Raw genomic sequence first — 22,725 nt, forward strand, 5'->3', positions numbered from 1 at the left:
AACAAACATGCAGAGTAACTTCTACTCTGTAATTTGTTTATTAAAATTTTTATCAAATCTTGATTGCTGAGAACCTGGCTGTACCTACAGTAGAGAAGTCCTCTTTGATATTTTGACTGTTTAAGGTACAGCTATAATGAAAAAACTACACCTATCTAGCAACTTAATGATTGTGAGAAATCTAATGTACAACAGTTAGTGACTATTCACCAGCTACAACATTAGCTTATAACATTACCAACATTTATACTTTACTGCTGTCAAAAATTCACATCTTCTAGCTTGCAGCATAGATTCCTGTTTTCCCAATCATTATCTTCACAAAGACCGATTCAACATGTGGCATGATTGTTAAGAACTCGAACAAATGGATACTTTAATACACGTTTGTACAAATTATGCTTCTAAAAGTTACACATACAGTAATAAATAAAAAAAATTGTTCAAAATAAAATAAAATCAACACTACATTGCTATTTCATAACCAAAATAAGAAAAACGCCTCGTTCTAGTTAGTTGGCTACTTTCGTAAAATATTTTCTGAATCAATCATTGTGACGAGACATACGAGAAATACTACGAGATCGCGGAGGAGCAATTTTTTTCTTTCTCTTTATTATCTTATCGAATCTGAGAGAACTCTTCACTGCAAACAGTTCAAAAGCAAGTTTCGCTTCCAGCTTGGACTCCAGCTCGCACGATGGCAAGGCTGTATTACGTAAGCCATGCATATATACCGGTACTTTCGATGTTTATTGCTAAATTTTCAATTTCTTCTTGGGTTGAGTAGCCTACATCTCTCATGTGCAGAGAACCTTTCATTCATCTCTTTAGCATTTAGACAAGAGCATTTCCATTTCCAAAGATCCATTGAAATTTACCTTGAAATCATCTTATGATGTTATGTATTAAGTGACAGTACTATTGTGTATGTATTTTTCATGTATATATCACCGTATTATTTTCTGGTCCCACTAATATGTCTTCTATAAGTTTATATATGTTATCAGATGTTATTGACGGTTAGAGTTATTAGTTATTAAACTAGCTGTTAACCTAATTAACAGCAAATGCGTTATGTATATCAGAATGATGAAAAAGCACCTCGGTGCTTACAACATCAAATATTTATTATTAGGCAGTGGCTATTTGACCGGCGCCGGTCTTTGAATCTGAAACACTATTTGACCGGTCATGACGTCACTCTATAGGCACTTCTTTCTTTTTCTCTTTCAAAGCAAAAGACGAGAAGAGTGCGTATATAACTTGTAAATTCGACGATTATCTTTAACTGATTGGATGGCGCGTAGGTTACGTCTCCGGTTGGTGTTCCAGAAGGAATGAGTTCGATACTACGCGGAAGCGTTTATTTTTAAATTTTGACCGGAAGTGACTCAATCTTTAGGCTGCTGCATTTTTGCGATGTGACCGACTGACCGTGTTTGCCGATCAACGCATTACATTTTTGCGATGTGACCGTGTTTGCCGAACGACGCATTACATTTTTGCGTCGTTCGGCAAACACGGTCACATCCTCTTATGACGAACGGAAAATTATCCAGAGAAATTCTCAAATTCAAGAAAATTAAAAAGCTCTGACTTTATTACTCATAGTTGAAAAGACATAAAAAATTGGGCTGTAGGCTTCTGAAAATAAAAATTGACTACAAAAATGCAGCAGCCTAACGATTGAGTCACTTCGGGTCAAAATTTAAAAAAAAACGCTTCCGCGTAGCATCGAACTCATTCCCTCTGTAACATCAACCGGAGACGTAACCGACACGCCATCCAATCAGTTGAAGATAATCGTCGAATTTACAAGTTATATACGCACTCTTCTCGTCTTTTGCTTTGAAAGAGAAAAAGAAAGAAGTGCCTATAGAGTGACGTCATGACCGGTCAAATAGTGTTTCAGATTCAAAGACCGGCGCCGGTTAAATAGCCACTGCCTTATTATTATTATTATTATTATTTCTTTGCAAAATAAGTAAAGTAAGATTGATTTCATTCAGTTTCTAGTGTTTGTCTTTGTAAAATGTAAATGACAGCATGAAGAAAAGCTGCACGATTGTAGCAATTAATGCAGGGACAGACAGGCAAGAAAAAACATAAAACTCAGAATAGCCTTTCGTTGCACCCTTTGATTTGCTGATACCCAGAAAACAATCTGCACGGAACTGGTGCTAGGAATACAAACTGAACCAAAAAACTTTTCACAGGCCATAAAAATTCAGCAAAATTAGGACACAAGCTAAATGTCCGAATGATTTGATAGCTGTCAAACACAGTAAATGAAATGAGGCCAATTTATCGATTTTAGTCCGAAATTTAGGCCATCTGGTAACCCTGACGCGGTGCACGATAATTGGCAAAAAAGATGACAATACAAAAGCAACTTCATTTTCCAGGAGTGACGCTTAACAGGTTAAGCTATGTCCAATTTAGATCCTATGGAATCTCGCACGTAGACATTGCAGATCAATTTTTTATTGTTGAAGAGTCGGCAAAAAATAAGAATAATATTATGCGTAACTGACTAACGTACTATAGCTCCAGAGTCAATGTGTACCATTACCATATATGGGAAGAATAAGGCAACGTAAAATTTCTTCAAAAAATAAATGATCGAGATTTTTGAAGGCAAGTTTTCAGACCTTCACCTGCTATTTTTGAATGTTTTAATCCCAAATTTTGCATTACTTATTTTTTCTTAAATTTTTTCATTTGTCGGAACTTTGATGCCATGGGGAAAGTTGTTTGTTTTTTTCTTCTGCTACAGCATACAAATTTAAATTTCCTTAAGATCTGCTACTGCATGTAGGCCTACCGGGTAGTTATTAAAAACTATTACAAACTGGACACAATTTTTAGCCTAAAAATATTATCTCACAATATGTAGATATTAATATTACTGCTGCAGAATAGCTGAACACTTAATTCAGTTAGTTTATTGCCTTTCCAAAACTTTTGATTTATTACAACCTTCCATACGCCTTTTATTTTTGATTTTTTTTTGTAACTGGATAGTTTTTTAGTTTGCAATGGCGCTACCTAACGGATAAAATTTAATTATTTTATTTTAATTTGTTTAATTAAAAGGAAAACAACTTTACCTTTGTTTATCAATTCAATTTTATTTTTGTTTGTTGAAATGCAACAGTAACGAAGATGATAAAATAGAGTACAAAAAAAAAGCAAAAAAAGAAAGTCTAAAAGTCTACAAAAAATAAAAATCTGTCTGTCGCAAAAAATAGTGTACCGGACAAATATAAACCTGTACAAATATATTCAACAACAGACAGGAAGCAGCGAAAGACTATATTAGTCATCGAGTCAGCTGCTTCCAGTGTTTTTAATGTGACAAATGTAAAGCCTAAGTTCCATAAAAATGAAAACAATAAGTTGTTTACTGCTGCTACAATCAAGTGAATTCCTGTGGTTTTCTTCAAACATCAAAAAATATCATGCCCTACAAAAGTACCGTAGTATAAGAAAAAAAAGCAATACAAAGAAAAGAAAAAAAAAACGCTCACGTGCAAATGAAAGTAAATTTCGCACTGCCATCAAACCTAACATCGAAAGTAAGATGATGAATTCGTTGAAACAAGCAGTCGTATTCACATATTTGAAGTAACTAGAGGTGTGCCAGTTTTGGTGTGCCAAAATATAAATTCCTGGATTAATCTGATATACGATAGATCAATAAAAATACGTTTTTTTTATTTTTTATCAAGCAGCATCACAGTGTGTGTCTGTTTCAATCTCCCACACAATTTCACCTAAAATGTAACTTTTTATTTTTTTGTAAGGATTTGACTGTCGATGGCTAGGGGTTGGTACGTCGTGAAATACAAGAAATAAAGATTTGATAAACCTGCTTCTGCCTTTCCATTTTTCGTTTGTAGTCTGATTCAAACTGGTTTTTAAATTGACCTACACTTCTTTTGTGTTTTAAAAGAGGAAACTCTGATCTAAACTTTCTCATTAAACTCAAGCCATTGGATTTTATTTATTTAAGAATTTTTGGAGATCATTTACCTTTGAAGTCTTGTTAATTTCAAGCTGGAAGTACATGTTAAACCATAAAATGTTAAATTTCACCACAAACAAGAAGCAGTGAAAGGTTTCATAATTGAGTCAGCTTTTTGCTATGAAAGCAGAAAAGTAACTTTCTAAAGACTTTCAGTTTAATGCCAATGTAGGAATAGGCTACGGTATCTTTCATGAGAAAAGGTTAAAAATACAACTGATTTCCTTTGCAGTTAACCATTTGTGAACATTTTATATTTGCATTCGATTGAATAATTTTTTTTGAGTTCTTTGATACCGGTATTGTACCATACCTGATGCTAATCTGAATTAGTACGGTAGAATACGGTACGTACCTTCTTGCGTAGTACGTAGTACATGATCAGGAAGCCGGTATGGTTCCTACTGTCATGAAAGTTTATTTGAGTGATGATCCTTCCTCTGTTGTTGAAGTTCCCATAACTCCAAATACAACAGCTTCTGATGTGATCGAATGTTGCAAAGAACCTGGGGAAACAAGCTGTCACTTGGCTGAATTATGGAGAGGAAAAGAACGGTGCGTGAGTGAAAATGAAAAGCCATATACCATTTTGCAACAATGGGGATCGCACGCTCCTGAAGTCAGGTTTTGCCTTCGTCATTACGATTCCCCATTGAATGAATCCAACCAGAAGCAATCGGAAAGTGGTTCAACTGATGGTCTCAATGCTGGATATGTCGCTAAAGATGGTCGTATCATGACTCCAAATGGAATTGATATGACTTTAACTGAATTAAAGGAGATCGCCCAAAAACAACAGCAACAAATTGAACTTCAACAGCAGACATTAGTTGGGAAAGAACAACGTTTGAGGTAAATAATGTTTCTCTTTGACTTTTCTGTTGTACATTTGACGAAATAAAGTGTGCAACAACTGTTTTTCAACAGTCTGTGTTTTTGGAGTAACATTAAAATGGTTTCATAGAAACATCTCTCACAGCTAGTAGTATTGGCCGAAATAACTTCAAACTTTGAAACTATCCTCTTCAGGCGTACTGAGTGAACTTAGACAATTTATTTCTAGAAAAGTTCTCATAGATGTTTATTATAGCATTTTACACTCGTACCTACAATCTGGAATTATTAACTGGGGATGTACACCCACAAAATATATACCTGAATAGATAAGTTTAAAATGCATATTGCATAGGAATCAAGGTGTGGGACAATTAATCCCAAAATATAGAAAAACACATGAAAAAACTCTAAATTATTTAATAAAACTTGCAAAAAACACTTCTTCAAGAATCAAGAGCTATAAAAACGACATCCTCTACCTGATTTTATGTCAATAATACAGCCCTCGAAATTAGCTTCCATCTACGACGGCAAAAACATTGCCGTCGCCAAATCAGCAAACCTTGGATTGCGGCGGCAATTGCCGTATGCTTTAAAGTTTAAACAAACGAAATTTTATGCGTTTATTCTTCGTGTTTCATACGGCGGTAGCGGAGAACATCACGCAAGCTATTTTTCGCGCTGACAATGCTCTTGTGAACTGTAAAAAGTATGCAACCTTGTAAATACGGGCTTAATTGTTACGAAAAAGTTATTGTTACATCGAATGCTTATTGTTTACCGGTGTCGTTGCGAATATAAATCATGGTGAAGGATACAGTTAAAAAGTAGAATTTACCTGCTATAGGTTATCAAACAGAGGGAACAGAAGGAAAAAGTTAGTGTAGTATTTTACAAAATTTATAAAGAATTTTATGACGGTAACAAATCGGAATTAGAAAAGCTAAGGGGTCAAGTTAAAAAAGTAGAACAAAATTGGATAAATGGTTCTTCGGCAGTAAAATAATGCTTCCGATCATATGGCAGTGCGCGTTCACGAACGGGCAGTTTTGCGTCTTCAAGTATTCCAGTGACGACGCGACAACCTCATCCTCCGATACAGCATCTGATGATTCCGATTTATATATGATATCCGACTAGTTCTTTATCCAACAGACTTTGTGTTGCTCGCACGCAGTATCCCAATTGTGCCGAAATTATGTTAGGATAAACATAAATCGAGCCAATCTTCTCGCAGGGAGCTATTAATTTGTTACCGGTACCTGTTTGAGCAATTAACGTTATTTTATGATGGTTCAACGTCGCTAGATGTCGAAAAACAAACGTAAATTTCTTATTAGGCATTGTTGTTACCCAGGCAGCATAATTCGTTATTTTTGCATTGATTTTGCGTCTGTAGACGTTGATCATCATCATCATCCGTTCAGTCGTTTACGACTCTCGATCACTCTATACGTCATCTTTCTCCACATCTCTCGATCCCACGCAGCCTCCTTCAATTTATGCACTCCCATGCCACTGTCATTTACAATCGTGTCAAGCCATCTTGTTTTCGGGCACCCCCTTCCTCTTCCTCCGCTCACCAAACCAAGCATGATGTCTTTTTCCATTGATTTGCTTCTCATTATGTGGCCAAAATATGAAAGTTTCTGCCTGACGATTCTAGCTTCTAGGGATATGTCCGGTTTAATTTGTTCAATAATTTTCTCATTTGTTATTTTGGCTGTCCAAGGAACACGCAGTAACCTTCTCCAACACCACAATTCAAATGCGTCAATCTTTCTTCTGTCTGTTTTGTTCATTGTCCATGTTTCGCATCCGAAATAGTGACATCCGAAATGTAGACGTTGAATCGATGTAGAAATGATGGTTTTGCTGTCTGGGTGCGCAATATAACCCGCCGGAAAAATTGTAAATCGATTTGTGCTGACTCGAACGTTGAATCAACCCAAAATTAACTTACTTTTCCCCTGAGCTATTTTACGTGAATTAACGTAACAGCGTGCGTATTGCGTTGCTCGCTTTATCGCTACTTTAAGTATTGTTACATCACAACAAATCAAACGATGCGGTCGTGATAGACTACTCTAGTATACTTTTCCCTTCTCGTTTCACATGTTTTGGTACAATTGTTTTGTAATAAACGTTTAGAGCAATTGCCGACACAATTTCAACTTTTGCCGTTTCGCCTCGGCAAAGTTCTTGCCAAGTAAAAATATGCTATAAAATATAATATTTTCGAAGACTGCGTGAGTGTTCACAGCAAGTAAAATAGTCCGAGGTGAGGTCTTGGTGCGATGTTTCTGCTGATTAAACTCCCGCTGCGAGTAAATAACACAGGAAGAAATTTTGAACAAATTTTGTTCTAATTAAGTGCTCATTTTGCGGCGGCATTTTTATTGCCGTAGCAGAATGGCCATTATGACGTTTACGGCGGCATTTACCACGGCAATTGCCGAGTGCCGTGACTGCCGCCGCTAATTTCGAGGACTGATAATAAAATAATAATGATATTGAACATTCACTACGGTACCTGATTTTATGTATATATAATATTTTTTTTGCAGTTCTTGCGTCCATATTTCTTTTTCTATTGTTTCTTTCTTATTGTGTCAAATTGCTATTTAACATTGTAATACTTGCTTTCATATAACTGTTTGAATGAGTGCAGACTCAAAGATCTCCTACGCCTTTTTAGAGCTATAATCTTTCGCACTCTCTCATTGGATGCACATTGCACACTGTACGTTTTGTTTCGCATCCAAACAAAATAAATGACCAACCATCCTATTATTCTTTATGATCATTATTATTGATTTCATATTTACTTTTTTTCTGTATCTTATATATTATATATATTTATGAAAATTTATAAATTTTATTACACTATTTGGTATTTGCCATTGCATTCTCCAAAGCTTCTTGATTAGAGGTGACATTGTTATTGTATTGGTGACTGGTTGATGAAAGCTGTTTTCGGCTTGTAAATCAAAATATTTGAAAGTTTACTAAGTAACATATTGAACTAATATTTTTATCACATAGGTTTCTCAAACAGCAAATGCAGCAGCAGCAAGCACTGATGGGAGAAAATGAGAAACTCAGAAGGCTTCGTGAAAAGGCTGAAGCTCAAGAAGCTAAACTTCGGAAAATTCGAGCTTTACGTGGCAAAGTAGACCAACAACGGTGAATAATTTCCACTGGAACAAAACATCTCAAATTTGCAAAAAGTTTTTTTGTCAATTAATCACTTTTTAGATTTAAAATGCACTTTTGTCATTGGATATTATTTTGGGCTATTGTGTTGATGGTATGGCACAATTTGCAAATCATGATAAATGAACTGTTACATCACTATTACAACATATTTTGCAAGCAGTGATTTAACCTGTTTAATTTTTCTGCAGACCATAACACTGTTTTTACCTTATTTAAAAACCCTTATTTTCCTATTGAAGTCCACTAGCCTACCACATCAAATCATCAAAATTGTGTTTCAGATATGAAAACACCACAATGTCAAGTGAACTTGAAGCTGTCCACTCTTTATTCGAGGAGAAACACCTTGAACTATCTGGAGCAATGCTGAAGGTATGTAATTGCTGTTTGGTTATACTTTATAATATAGAATATAGACCGCAGGCTACATAATGTATGATTGTCCATAGTAACATTGGTATTCTAATAATTTTGCTTGTAAATTCGATTGTAGTTTACTTTTGCATTCAAGTAGAACTTATATAAGAAATATAAATCATTTATGTATTTAACTGAAAGGTGCAAGAGTTAACTAACCAACTTGACGAGCTTCGTAAGGGACGACTGTTGAACAACAATGTTGCAAATCATTCTGTATACTCCAATAAGGATGAAAAAGGTAAAGTTTATACAAAAAATCCCATTGTATTGTAATACTGGTCTGTTCCAGAAGCTTAGAAAGTTGTTAAATTGATTTAGTATTTTTTAGCTTCAAAGCCATTCTCTTACAGTATATATATATAAACACTACAATAAATACCGGAATGGCCCGTTTCGGTGAGTCCGATTCGGTGAGTCCGATCCCTTAAAGAGGGATTTTTTAAAAAAATTATCGGGTACCGTAGCCTAATTATCATTGCCGTTTTAGGGTTTGGGGTTAGGGTTAAGGGTTAGAGGTTAGGAACTCACCGAATCGGACTCACCGAATAGTAGCAGACCCAATAAATACGTGGTTTAATATGTTTGATTTTATTGTGTTAATATCATATTGTGAAATAATCCCTTCAGCAATAAAATCGTGTTTTTTATCTGGTCTAGAGTTTATGTGTTAGTCAGCAGTAGCCTTAACTGTCATTTTATGCACTGTTGCACTGGATTGCAGCTGGCTTGTTCTTTACTGATATGTTTTAAAAGTCAAAATCAGTTTCTGATGCTAGATAAACGCGGTCGCTCAATTTTTGGTTTGTGAATTCATAGCAGCCGAGACACATAGTTGTCTTTAGACAACATTTGCAAAGGATCAGATTTTTTTCCAGTTGATGTGTGATAAAAATAATGCATAAAATAAATGTCAACCACATGGTTAGGAATGAGAGTGTCTAACTTGCACCTGAAATGTTGTTGGCACAACCCCTATCAAGATTGTGCGGCAGTGCCTTGGTAAGACATTCAATCACATGCTTGAAGGTGGACACTAAGATTGACTTCCTTGTTTTATCATCTTTACTCAAATCTTTAATTACCAGGCACAGACTTTACAATAAAATAAATGGATATAGTTTAAAAGAATTATCATGCAATGTTTTTCTAGGAAAGGATGGGCCATCAAATGAATTGGAGAAACTCAAAAGTGAGATGACGAACTTAAATCGGATGAACGAAGAGCAGCAAAAGCGTTTGGATGAGCAGAGAGGAATTCTTAAGAAACGAAACGAAGATGCAAGCGATCTCGATCGTCGTATTGAGGAGCTGACAAATCGACTTCGCCAGAAGAAGCTTGCAGCTGGGGGTGCTGCCAAAGACATGGGTGGACTTAAGAATTCCACCGTCCCAACCACAAGAATGCACACAATAGTAGCTGCAGTGGAACCAGTGGTAAAACAAACAGAACCACATGTAAGAGAGTAAACACTATTTCTATTGATATATATGCTTTTTAGAATGCGAGCTCCTTTTAATTTTTTTTAATTAAGTGTTTGCGTATTTTTTGCTGATACAAAGGATGTCATGCACAAAAAAAACGTTCATTAGTAAAAATCGAATAACTTCCAATAGTTTATTTAGATTAACACAAAAATTCAGCTACATTAGGTTAAGTATATGTAGCCGACATCTCCAAAGTTTCAAGTCTATACCACAAAAACTCAGCAACGGGGAGCTCATTTAGAGCAATTGTGCTCTAAATGAGCTCCCCGTTGCTGCAAGCATATTTGGATCCGGCGGGCAAAGTTCTCAATGACCCTCCCACATTCTTCCCTTGGGGTTGCTTTTATTGTTGCTGTAATTGCTGCCTTTAGATCAGGAATAGTCTGGGGGTTGTTGCCATACACCCTATCCTTAAGGTAGCCCCACAGATAAAAATCTGGGGGGTTCAAGTCCGGTGAATACGGCGACCACTCCGAATCACACCTGCGGCTGATCAGTCGGTCAGGAAAATGCTGCTGTAGCCATGCCAATGATTCGTTTGAGGTGTGGGAGGTGGCACCATCCTGCTGGAACCACTGGAGGTCCCTGACGACCCCTCTTCGTCAACCAAGTGCTGTTCAGAATTTGCCAAGCACCTGAACATATCGCTCGGTGTTGATTGTCACAGACCGCTCGTTGTTGTCCTTGAACCAGAATGGTCCAATAATGCCATGTTTGGAGATGGCGACCCATGCAGTGCACTTTACAAAGTGTAATGACCTTTGCAGACAGTACTGAGGGGGTTTGCTACCCCAGAAAATGTTGTTCTTAGAGTTCACATGACCTGACAGCAAAAAATGTGCCTCATCCGAAAACCAGACATTGTCAAGGAAGTCTGGCGCAGCGTCAATTTTGTCGCAAAACCACTGGCACATGATCACTCGTTTCCTCATGTCGGCAGGTGTAAGTTTTTGTTTAATCTGTATCCTGTAAGGATAGAGGTTGAGATCTGCGATCAAAATTCTCCGCACAGACTCCCGGTTCATTCCAAGCTCCTGACTTCGTCGACGCACAGACTTGAGTGGGCTGCGAACAACAGAGTCTTGAACTGCATCAACGTTCTGTGGTGTCCTTGATGATGTCGGTCTTCCACAGTGTGATTGTCTGTTACTATCTTTACGATTGAGGTTATTAACAGTCCCATGGGTTCGGAACTTGTTGACCCATCTGTAGATCATTGTGTGGGCAGGAAATTCACGACATCCAAACCGTTTTTTGAATTGCAGTTGAGCCGCGTGTATAGAATTCAGCCGAAAATAGGCCTCAACTATAAATGTCTTTTGTTCAGTAGTCCATGGCATCTCGAAGTTGAAATTTTCTAAACTTTTAGAACATTAATTCTTATTGGTAAATCTGAAAAATAAAAATAATTGATTAATTATTTCAAAAGTTATTCAAGTTTAGGTGATGAACGTTTTTTTATGTCACCCTGATACATTTAGCGTTGCTAAGTGTTGTATTGTTCTGGTTTCTATTTTCTATGTTTTTAGGCACATAGAATTTTTACGTCATGATTGATGATTTTTTTTCATTCTTATACGGTCACATTTTCCTCTTAGGTTTCTGGACCTCCATTGAAGGGCGCAGTGTATGGCCAAGATCTGGCTTACACCGGTAAAACCCACTCTGGAATGGGTCGTGGAATTGTGGGTCGCATTGATCAGGCTCCCGCTCATGACCTGCACAGAGGCCAGCCTGAAGGGATTAATCACCCCGACAACCGTCTACCACCTTACCAAAGCGATCCAAACAAGACACAAGTCAATCGGGATTTCTACAATAAGTCTATGCCTCCTGTTAGCAAGAATCTTGCCATGAGGCCACAGTCTGCCATGGCTCAACTCTATCCAGAACCATCTCCCACTTCTAAACAGGAATCCCTCACTGCTAAAGTGCGTCCAATGTTTGCAAAAATGAGTATGGCTTCTTCAGACCAGCCACCGACACCTGCTCCAAACTCCGGAAGCTATTATCCAATTAACATGCATGAGGATCAGCAGCCGCAATCCCCAGCAAAAACAGCTCCTGGAGGAATAAATCTGTTTGCTTACAAGCCTCCTCCATCGAATATTCCTACATCTGATACATCCGCTTTGAACCGCTCAAATGTCACAGTTCTTCCCAGCGGTAACATCAAGTACAACCAATCTAGGCATCCGCCGCCTCCATATCCAAACTCAATTCCAGAAAATTCTGTCATGCAAGGCCAACCTGCCGCTCAGAATCGCGACATGTACGGAAATCCAATAACCAGTGAACGGTCGATCACGATCGACATTGAGGCTCTCCGTCGCAAGTTCGCTCATGCTCCAAGGCCCTTGAAGAAGCGCAGCTCGTTCACCGAACCAGAGCGACCTCAAGGTCCTGTCATTCCAAAACTACTTTACGACCAAATTTACAAGAAAGCGGACACTCCTTTTTACCGACCCCCAACTGAACAACCCAAGAGATCCACTCCCCCGCCAGCATACGTGGAGCCGAGCAAGGCCGCACCGCCCGTTCTTCCAAAGCCTAACAAAACTGAGCGACCAACTGAAGCAAATGAGGCTCCCGCCGAGGCTGTTTCTTACGAAAGCAACATCATGCCAACTCAGTTTTTAAGGCAAAGAAAGTTTCTACAACAAGAAGCAACTTCACCGGAGACTAACCTTGAAGTGGATGAAATCCCAAAAGAACTCGATGATGATAACCAAAAGCCTCCCGCAGCTGTCAGCATGGACAAAGATTCTTCATCCGAGTTATCTTACAATGCTCTTCCTCCCCTTGTGATGCCAGATTTAAGTGCGGTTCCTACCAAAGGGATTTTAAAGTAAGCTAGTTTAATAAAACAAATTGTGAAATTATGCTACATACTTTGGACTAAATAACTTGCTTGTTAACCAGGACTGGTTGCTTTTTGATAATAATGTATCCTTTTTACATATAGCGCTGTATTCATTGCAGATATGCGTTGCTCTAAGCACTTTACGAAGCAGACGACGTAAGGCATGTTTTTAACATTTCCCTCAGCAAAATTTGAATTGATGTCACGAAAATGCGTGTCTTCAAATTATATCTTTCATTTTTTTTATACGGTACATAACGTAATTGGTGCACGTTGTCACGTATTTTATGCTCTGTCGCAGCTAGCAAATCTGTCGTTTTTACATTACTTCAACGACTGCTAACGTCAAATTAATGTAAAAACAGATTTTCTGACTGGATAAGTATTATTTTCTGCAACGTATCATATTGTTTTTTTGTTTGTCGTATCCAGGCTTACACCCGGTGGTTGAAGATTTAAATTAAGTGGACGGGAAGGCAAGGAAGCCAATCTTCGTGTCCACCTTCAGGCATGCCTTTAAGTGTCCTGCCAAAGACACAGCCGCATGCTCTGGAGCGGTGTCGAACCGGCGACCTTTCGATTGCCGTTCCCTGGCTCTCACCACTCGGCTATGCAGCCGACATTATCGTATCATATGACTGATTACTTTCGATGAAACTGATGGTGGTATGAGAGAAAAGAGAGTATGAGAGAAAAACAATTTTCCTGTGTCATAATAAACAGATGATTGACAACCAAACAATTGGGTTGAATGAGATTATTATAACAAAACCAAACCATATACAGAACAAATTCTAACTTTTTCGACGCAGCACTGTTCGCTGGTCAGGAAAAAGAATTAACTACATCTGAAGCATTTGCAGAAAGAATACCCTACCAACAATCACCAACTGATATTTGCATACAATTTCTAGGCCATTAGATGCTGCCTCTAAAGGACCAAATCGACGAATTCGTTTTGATCCTCTTGCTCTTTTGCTTGATGCGTCACTGGAAGGCGAGTTCAACTTAGTAAAGAAGATAATTGACCAAGTGCCTGATCCAAGCGGGGCTAACGACGAAGGCATCACGGCCCTTCACAACGCAGTGTGCGCCAGTCACTTTGAACTGGTCAAGTTCTTAGTGCATTATGGGTAAGTAAATGCATCAAGTGTTTTGAAAACGTGATGTTTACGCATTTTTGCGAAGTGTTCGATATGATGAACAATTATTGAACACGTTTTTTGTGCGTTTGAAGACAATTGCGGTCGCAATTGTATAGGAGAAGCTGTGAAGTATTGCAGAAGAGATTGAAAAGGTTTTATCTTAACTAGGATTTTTCATCTCTTTTGTCATCTTATCAGACTAATGACACACAAAACAAATTTGTCAACTGTGTTAAAAAAATTGCTGCGAACTATACCAGAATCTAGGGATTTTGGGTCATCTGGATGCGAAACTACATCTGCTTTTGGCGTATACGCAACATCAAGCGGTTTACTTTTTTTCTGATTTACAAAATAATGTACTTTTTATGGGTTATGTCTTCTTCTTCATCCGTTCAGTCGTTTACGACTCTCGGTCACTCTATACGTCATCTTTCGCCACATCTCTCGATCCCACGCAGCCTCCTTCAATTCATGCACTCCCATACCACTGTCATTTACAATTGTGTCAAGCCATCTTGTTTTTGAGCGCCCCCTTCCTCTTCCTCCGCTGACCAAACCAAGCATGATGTCTTTTTCCATTGATTTGCTTATGGGTTATGTAAGAGGAGGAAAATTGGTTTTAAAGTTGTTAGTTAAGTTTTTTTGTTGTTGAAAGCAAGCTCGTAGCGATGTGCAAATGTCAAATTGGCAATTCACCCTTCTAATGTTGCCTGAAAAGCGGAGCTGCGCGTTCCGTAATGTATTGTCCTTGCCCGAGTCGCTCAAGCAATGATCCGTTGCAGGAGTGACGTGAACGCCTCCGACACGGATGGATGGACACCGCTGCATTGCTCTGCCTCATGTAACAACCTTTTGATGAGTCGTTTCCTGGTAGAGAATGGCGCCTGCATCTTCGCGGCCACTCTAAGCGACGGCGAAACGGCCGCAGATAAATGCGAAGAGTTAGATGAAGGCTACCTCATCTGTTCCGAGTATCTCTATGGCATTCAGGTGATGATTGTTATTTCCTATCGACTGGCAGGTAATCTTTTTTTGCACATCGTAGCATGGGCTACTATAGTCTGTAGATCAAAGCCGTGTGCGTTAAAGCGGATACTTTTTATTAACTTGCATGGTTTGAAAAAGGTAGCTCGTCAAAACTGAGCTTTACATTTCAGATTCGAAAAAAATAAGGATTTAATTTATGCGTTTCAAATTTTAAGTGAAGGCTGTAAATATGTAAGCAGTGGCACTTCAGAAATAAACTATGAAACAATACCGACCACTGCCCAAAGATCAAAATTTGTCATTTTTACGTCTGCAGATGTTAAATCAATGTAAAAATGACGGATTCGCTGTCTCGGATAATATGATAATTAATATGTGTCAAAAGTTGTTTTGCCGTGGATTAAACTCCAGGCCACCGCCGTCCCGCGTGATTTATGGTATGAAGGATTATTTCATACTGTAAATTCATTTTTTCACAAAGATTCAATCGTCTGCAGATGTTGAATCAATATGAAAAAGGAAAGATTTGCTTGCTGAGTTGTATCGCCTGGCTGCAAAAAGCAGTGATGGGCGCAAAAATATTTCCAAAATACGACAACTACAAAAATTTTATATCATACACAATTTAGACAATGTCAATTTTGACTGTGTGATGTAACAACTAATTACTCAAACACCAAATTCTGCAGACGTTGAATTAATGTAAAAAAACGATTGATTTGCTGTCTTGGTAAATCATACAATTTTTGTAACGGCCTCAGAAATAACAATAGTCTCATTTGAAATTTACAGGAAAAGCTTGGTGTTGTGCGTAACGGGCAGGTCTATGCTTTGTATGACTACAAAGCTGAAAATGACGATGAACTTTCCTTTCGTGACGGAGACTTGATGACAGTGATCAGGAGAGGCGACGGAAAGTGAGTTGTTCGAGCAGTTTTGCTTTTGTAGAACACTACATCATGCAACCAAAGCAAATCCCAGACAACAAAATCCGTCATTTTTACATTGATTCAACGTCTAAAGACGTTGAATCAATGTAAGAATGAAGGATTTTGCTGTCTGGCTAATGACACAATGTTTGTGGTATTGTCAGCGGTTTTGAAACTCCATCTCCCGTTGTGTCTACTTTTGTGGTTTCATTTTCAAGAAGTGCATATTCTTAAAAGAAAAGCTGATAAGCTTCAACCACATTCCCATTGTGTAGCCGCAGCGCAAAACAAATGCAACCCATCACGTTACCTTTATGTGTTGTGACATGGCCGACATAGTTTTCAAGCTTTGTTTTTGAGGTAATAAAGTTTATTTTAAATATATCAAACTTATGTCTTACATGTGACTGTATTTGGTGTTTGTGTGATGACATTTATGTTGTCAACTACTAGTTTTTGCTGTGTGAATGGGAGTGTTCTTATTCTTTAGTTTACTGCACTTGGGCTTTAAACTTATTTGCAAATGTAACTCGAATCACTATCAGTAGTAAACCTTTCAGTTTCTTATTAAAATCTCGTAAAGTGTTGTGTGGACCCTTAAATAAGTACCCAGCAAGAAAAATTAGTCGTTTTCACATTACCTCTACAGATGTTGATTTAATGTAAAAAGTACCAATTTCTGCTTACTGCGTGAGTAGTCAATGCAAGATTGCAAGCATCGGTTTCTTGTTGTGAAGTTTCTGTTAAACTCTAATCCAGCGTTTCCAAATCAAAAAGCAAGGTTTGATCAAACACTTCTTTTCCAGTGAATCTGAATGGTGGTGGGCAGCGCTTGGCGGCAAAGAGGGTTACATTCCCAGAAACTTGATTGGAATGTGGCCCAGGATCAAGTCGAAAGAAGACCACGAATGATTTGATGATCACAGTTAGCTGTCTGATGGTTTTTATTTGGGTGCGAATGTATATTCACTATAGAGTGTTTGTCATTGTATGCCGAGTGTTATTTTTCCAATGTACCAAAGTTTGTATATAGTTTTGAAGCTTATCCCTATTCTGTTGTGTTGTTAATCGGCTAACATCTTGGCTACGTCTGGAGACGTTGAATCAATGTAAAAAACGACTGATTTGCTGTCTGGGATCTTCATTTTTTCAGCTAGCCAACTTGTTGTTTTTTACATCTTTTTAACGTTGCCCGACTTTTAAACGATGTAAGAACGGCAACCCTTGCTAGCCGGGTGCGTTTGCGGCCAAGTTTTTATTGATTTCTGGTCAGCCATGTGACTCACAAGTATGTCTTGAACTCAAGACAGCATAATCCGTCATTTTTACATTGATTACAACGTCTGCAGGCGTTGAATTAATGTAAAAATGACGGATTTTACTGTCTGGGACGATTCTCACGATAGTATTAATTTACATACAAGTGTAGTTTGCGGTGTGCTAGTTAAGACAAATGTGTTTCCACTATCTATTTGCGGATTACAATTTGTTGTCATGGGCAAAGCTTTAACTTAAATGAACATCTTCTTCCATCGGCTTTTGTGCTTCGGTGCTGCCTCGTTCTAGGCCGGGCTTGTGCAGCCTGCGGGAATGCTTCCGTCTTTCATGATAGGGTTGCACATGCCTGTTTTAGGCAATACTGTTTTTTTTTCTATCCATTTTTTAGCCATTTTTTGTACTGATACGGAACACATGAGGTACTCGTTTATTGGTGCTAAAAAATCAATACTTCAACTCAATACCATATCGCGACAAAACCAACCATATTATATACTGTAGTATTAACACAATAGGATCCGCTTAATAAACCACGGATAATAAATCCATTTGCGCATTGACGCTTATTTGATTAGAGGCGGAGTTTTTCACCGCTTATTAAGTCCAAAATCGCTTCAGATCATGGTGGATTCTATTGCAACAGTGTTTGATTTGCGTTTGTTGCCATATTTCGGATAAGAATGCGTTTATAACCGATCGAAATAAAATTTAGGATTTTGCCGGGTGTCCCCAAAAAAATACGGCCGACATCATTTGAAATTTGTATGCAATTACAAACAATATCGATTCAATTTTTTTGTTCTCGTTTTTTTCGTTGCGTATGATTATTTTATAAAAAAATAAAACAAATGCAAAACAATTCATGCGCAGAATAACCCTTAAACAATGTAGTTGGTATCATTTCTTACCTTTTCAATAACAAGTTCGGCATTATATTGACAAGAAGTTGCAATTTTCAGGACACCCTGTATTTTGATTTCAAGTATATTTTGTAATACACATGAGGTAATGTAATACGTAGTTGCTTTTTTATTGTATTACTTCTTTGAAGTTCCCTATTAAATGAACCGTGTTGAAAATAAAATTGGCGTTGCTAACGGTGATAGAAATTACTTTTCATTTCCCGAGCATTAGAAAGCTAGTGCAATTTCCGACTGCATCAATCGAAAATTATCTTCGTTGTGCATTTTGCTTTCACTAACAAAATATGTTTGAACCTTCCTGGTGGTGCTCTTCCATGCTTTAATTTTGACACATAATAATTTGTTGTTTTACACAAGTCACATATTAATATCCACTGCTTTATGATATTGTTTCTAGACATGTATATACGGTGCTGTCAATCTACTGTATTGTTAATTGTGATTATTTTTTCAAACGTTGACGTGATCGTACAACAGGTCATCAAAATTAAAAGTCAATGCAATGAAACCCAGTTTTTGATTTCAATGTTACGCGAGTTGCCGGCCCGAAATGTGCATTTTTCTATTTTGCCCATCTACAACCACCAGCAGTTGGAGCTGTTGCATCACTGATGAAGCTGTCAATCTAGCCATATTTGCATGTGTTAATTTATTTAAAGTGTAGACCTGGTGGGTTATTTGAAAGTTGAACGAAGCTTGGTCAAGATGTGTTGGTTAAAGTACAATAATTTCAAATACGCTTGAATTACACAAATATCTGTAACGTTCTGCGCTTGTTTCACTGGTTTGTGGAAGAAAGTCTTCAGAAGGAAAGATAGCGTAAATTTAACGTGCAGAAATTTGATGAAGTGATTACAACAGTGCAAGGTTTAATGCAATAACTTATTTCAGTGTTCTCTTCTTTCAACAATTAACGACAAACTTCTTGACCTATCTTCACTTACTTGGGCTGTATCAACACTATTTGTGGTTTATTTAAGTTCGCCTAAATATCGACACTTCTACCCCTGGGTATTTTGTTTGTTCACATTAGCCTGACACTTACCAGGTGAATATCTTTTTTAGAAACTAATCCCCACTGAATTACGTGCCGGATCATAAAAAGGTTTTGCTTAGCTCTCGCATCTCCAATAGAAGTGCTGGCAAGAATAGCAACACTACATCGCTAACGGCACCTCAGAGGCACTGGCGATGGTCAGGAAATGTTTCATCTGCTCATAAAAATTCAACAACGTGCGTTGAATCAGTGGCGTAGCCAAGGGGGGGGTTTGGGGGTTACAACCCCCCCTTTGGCACGCATGTGACGTCACAATATTGAGAATGATGCTTTCAGTCTCTATGTCTCTAAAACAAAGTTTGCCTAATTTTAAACGAAACTGCATTGAAAGAGCGAGTTTTGCCAATACCAAACATTCAAACAACTCAGCCAAGAATTAGCAACAAGAAAACATAGAAACTTAGCTTTATTTCCGAAAAATGCCCAAGAAAACATGATTTTATCCTTTTGCCATGCCACCGGACAGCACCATTTTACAGGAATATTTATACCCACATTTTTGTTGAAAATGCTCTCAGAATGCACCAAATTCAAAGTAATATTTCAAAATTTTCTGGGGGAGGCCCCCCTGACCCCCCGCCGCTGGGTGTCGCTTTTGGAGAAAACGCCGTCGGGCTTCGCCCGTCGGCCGTCAAACCCTCCCCCCTTTCACAATTCCTGGCTACGCTACTGCGTTGAATAAACCCCAACTTCTTCAGTAAACGAAATTCAGTTTGAGTATTATTTTTAGATAAATTAATTGGTCAACTCCAAAAGAATTTTAGTTCTTTTGCTTTCAAAATGCATTGTTTGTAGTAAAATCGTGAGCTTCATAGGATTTCAACTCCTGTAAATTACGTTGGGGATGGCGAAGCGGATAAGGCGCTCACTTTCCAATCATGCAATCCTGGTTTGACTCCCGGCTTAGCTGATTGTTGAAACACACCGCTCACCTCCACCCAGGATATAAGAAGTTGGGTGGGTGTAGTTACTAAAGGAAAGGCGGCCGAAAGAAAATAACTGGCCACCCTACTCTCGTTGGTGCTGAAGGCTGAGTATAATGACAACCTCGTCTTTTCATTCCCGATGCTTGGATTAGTATGGGACTCACCTTTACCTAAGCGGTGGGATGAGGCGTTGGCTTTCCAATAATGCAAACCTGGTTCGACTCCAGGGTTAAGCTGATTGTTGAAAACACCTCTACCTAGAGCAGTGGTTCTTAACCTTTTGCCTTATTGTCGGCACTACCTTGAAATTACCAACCAGTTCTCGCACCCCCTCCTAGGATTGTCTGAAAAGTAATAGTCGCCTACAGTTGGAAATTTTGTTGAAACCTGGTAAAAACAACTTTGCTTCTTACGTCGTATTATAACTAACCTTAATAGTTCAGCATCCCTGCACCGCCTAGGAACAGGTCTCGCACCCCTGGTTAAGAACCTTTGACCTAGTCTCCTAGAGTGTAATGAATCGGGTGGGCATAATTGCTAAAGGAAAGGCTGCTGAGAAAAAGAAACTGGCCACCCTACTCTTCTTAGGCCGAAGGCTTAGTACAATGAGAACTTTGTCCTTTCATCCTGGATAGGCTACTTGCAATCAAGTAGGCTATGGGACCACCTTTACCTTTTAAATTGCGTTTGTTTTATTGTGACGTAACTAGGAGGTTGCGTATCAATGCATTGGAATACTGTATTTGACAGGCAACAATTCAAACCCCCTCCTATGTGGATCGTTGGAGAAAGACAATCACCTTCGATTCAATATTCTTTAGTTTTTTTTTTTGCTTGGTTGAATATTGCAGATGTCTACGTGCTTTAAAATGCTTTCCTGTGTTTTTATTGCACTGTAGGCTATTTCGTGGGCAACAAAAACACAATATAGTCTACAATAATTCTCGGAATCAGATATTAGACCAAGCCTACAATGGGATTCTAAAGTTTAACAAGGCTGGTCATTGGACAATAGAGTCAATTGGAGTAGCAGAGCTGTTCAAAACGAACCTTTTTTTGGTCGAAACCTGGTCGAAACAAAATCTGTTACAAACAATTTTAAACCAGATGATCAATTTTGTGCAGTGTTATAGTTGTACTAAAAGGCGAAAGAAATAGCCTATCAGGCATGGGTTTCCTATCCTATGTTGGCACTTGTGTAATGTGTAGCCTACACAAAATCCAAATACTGTAACTTTATGTAGCCTCTTTAGAAAAAAAATCGAAGCTAACAAGCATCAATTTGTTTTTAAAAATATTCTAAAAGAAATTAACAATGTTATATGCTCTGTTATCTGTTCAATATTAATCGCTACTCGATTGTAAAAATTGAACCTCTTTGGCGAAAATTAACATTTTTGCAATTTATATTCGGCAACCCCACTAATGATTTGTTTACAAACAAATGTTAAAGTGTTTTACAAACAAACCTGTTGAAGTGTTCAAGCAGAGATCGCTTATAATTCAACTCAAAGCAAAACCAGTGACAGAGTCCGCTACTGCGCTTGAGCAAAGCAAGTATCCTAATCTCACCGCATTGCAAGTCAAAGTGCACTGTTTTATGGTTCGAAGCGTACTTTTCTTGATCGTAGTTAGCGCAGGCTACCAGTGTTTTAACTTTACAGTTAGCGTTTGGAACAAGGAAAATGTGTCTTGTGCAGGCCTAAAGGAATGGATTGAAAAACAAGTTTGACTTTCCTAGTTTTAATTTGTCACGTTATCAAAAAAAAAATCATTAAATGCTTAACACAATAAAGAGAGTTGATTACTTAGCACTATAACGTTACACTTTTGTCATAAACTATGTTTAAGAAACTAGTTTTAGTAGGCTATACAAAAACAGTCAGGTTTAGTAACTAAGTAGGCCTGCACAAGTATAATACACAGCCAGTCAGGTTTGGTCAAATTTAATTATTCTTAGTTACCAAACCTGACTACTTTTATTCACTAATTTATTTGTTTGGTTGCATCCCATAAGACATGCATTCAAATAAAATTTACCATCAACAATTTTAACATCAAGAAGCGAAAGACGTCAGAATTATTTTATTACTCAAATGATTGTAAACTGTAATGTGATTTGAAAACCTAGTGCAAACATTCTATCAAAATTTTGAAATAATGGTTTTAAAATGTACCGTATCTGTTTAATGTATTTCATTGTAAAGAATGTCATACAATAAACAGAAAACAAATGAATGGTGCAATACAGTGCCCAGGAAGCTATGGAATAATACCCACAATCGTCATTTTAATTACAGGCATAGTGTAATAAAGTAAAACAGGTTGAATAACTGGAATTTGTAAGGGATTGAGAAATATGGGAGCTGATGTACAAGCCTCTGCCTTGGTGAAAATGCAATGATGTCACAGATTGGAATCAACCTAAAATATAGAGCAAAGTTGCTGTTTTGTGTCATGGCTACTTCACCTTTGCTTTAATATTTTGTAACCTGAACTAAAACTCTCACCTCACGCTAAAGATTAGGGTTAAAAAATGGTAAAGTAAAAGGAAACTAGTAAAGGCATGAACAACTTGATTGTTAATGATACACTTCACCCTATATAGGCCTATATATTGGTT

The 22,725-nt window shown here is 37.8% G+C and overlaps 2 protein-coding genes across 2 annotated transcripts; one reads left to right on the forward strand and one right to left on the reverse strand.

The window, feature by feature from the left end:
• Positions 1–4,394: 4,394 nt before the first annotated feature.
• On the forward strand, positions 4,395–18,881 carry LOC145787865 (apoptosis-stimulating of p53 protein 1-like). The gene is made up of 10 exons (XM_082599700.1): positions 4,395–4,882; positions 7,913–8,053; positions 8,368–8,458; positions 8,645–8,744; positions 9,657–9,961; positions 11,590–12,839; positions 13,769–13,987; positions 14,785–14,992; positions 15,782–15,906; positions 16,725–18,881. The coding sequence occupies exons 1-10, from the start codon at positions 4,425–4,427 to the stop codon at positions 16,828–16,830; spliced, it is 3,003 nt and encodes a 1,000-aa protein (XP_082455826.1). The 5' UTR covers positions 4,395–4,424; the 3' UTR covers positions 16,831–18,881.
• On the reverse strand, positions 10,609–11,381 carry LOC145787849 (uncharacterized). Its single transcript, XM_082599683.1, has one exon. The coding sequence runs from the start codon at positions 11,329–11,331 to the stop codon at positions 10,609–10,611; it is 723 nt and encodes a 240-aa protein (XP_082455809.1). The 5' UTR covers positions 11,332–11,381.
• Positions 18,882–22,725: the final 3,844 nt, after the last annotated feature.

This window comes from Aplidium turbinatum, chromosome 18 (assembly GCF_918807975.1).
Source record: "Aplidium turbinatum chromosome 18, kaAplTurb1.1, whole genome shotgun sequence".
NCBI classification, from domain to species: Eukaryota; Metazoa; Chordata; class Ascidiacea; order Aplousobranchia; family Polyclinidae; genus Aplidium; species Aplidium turbinatum.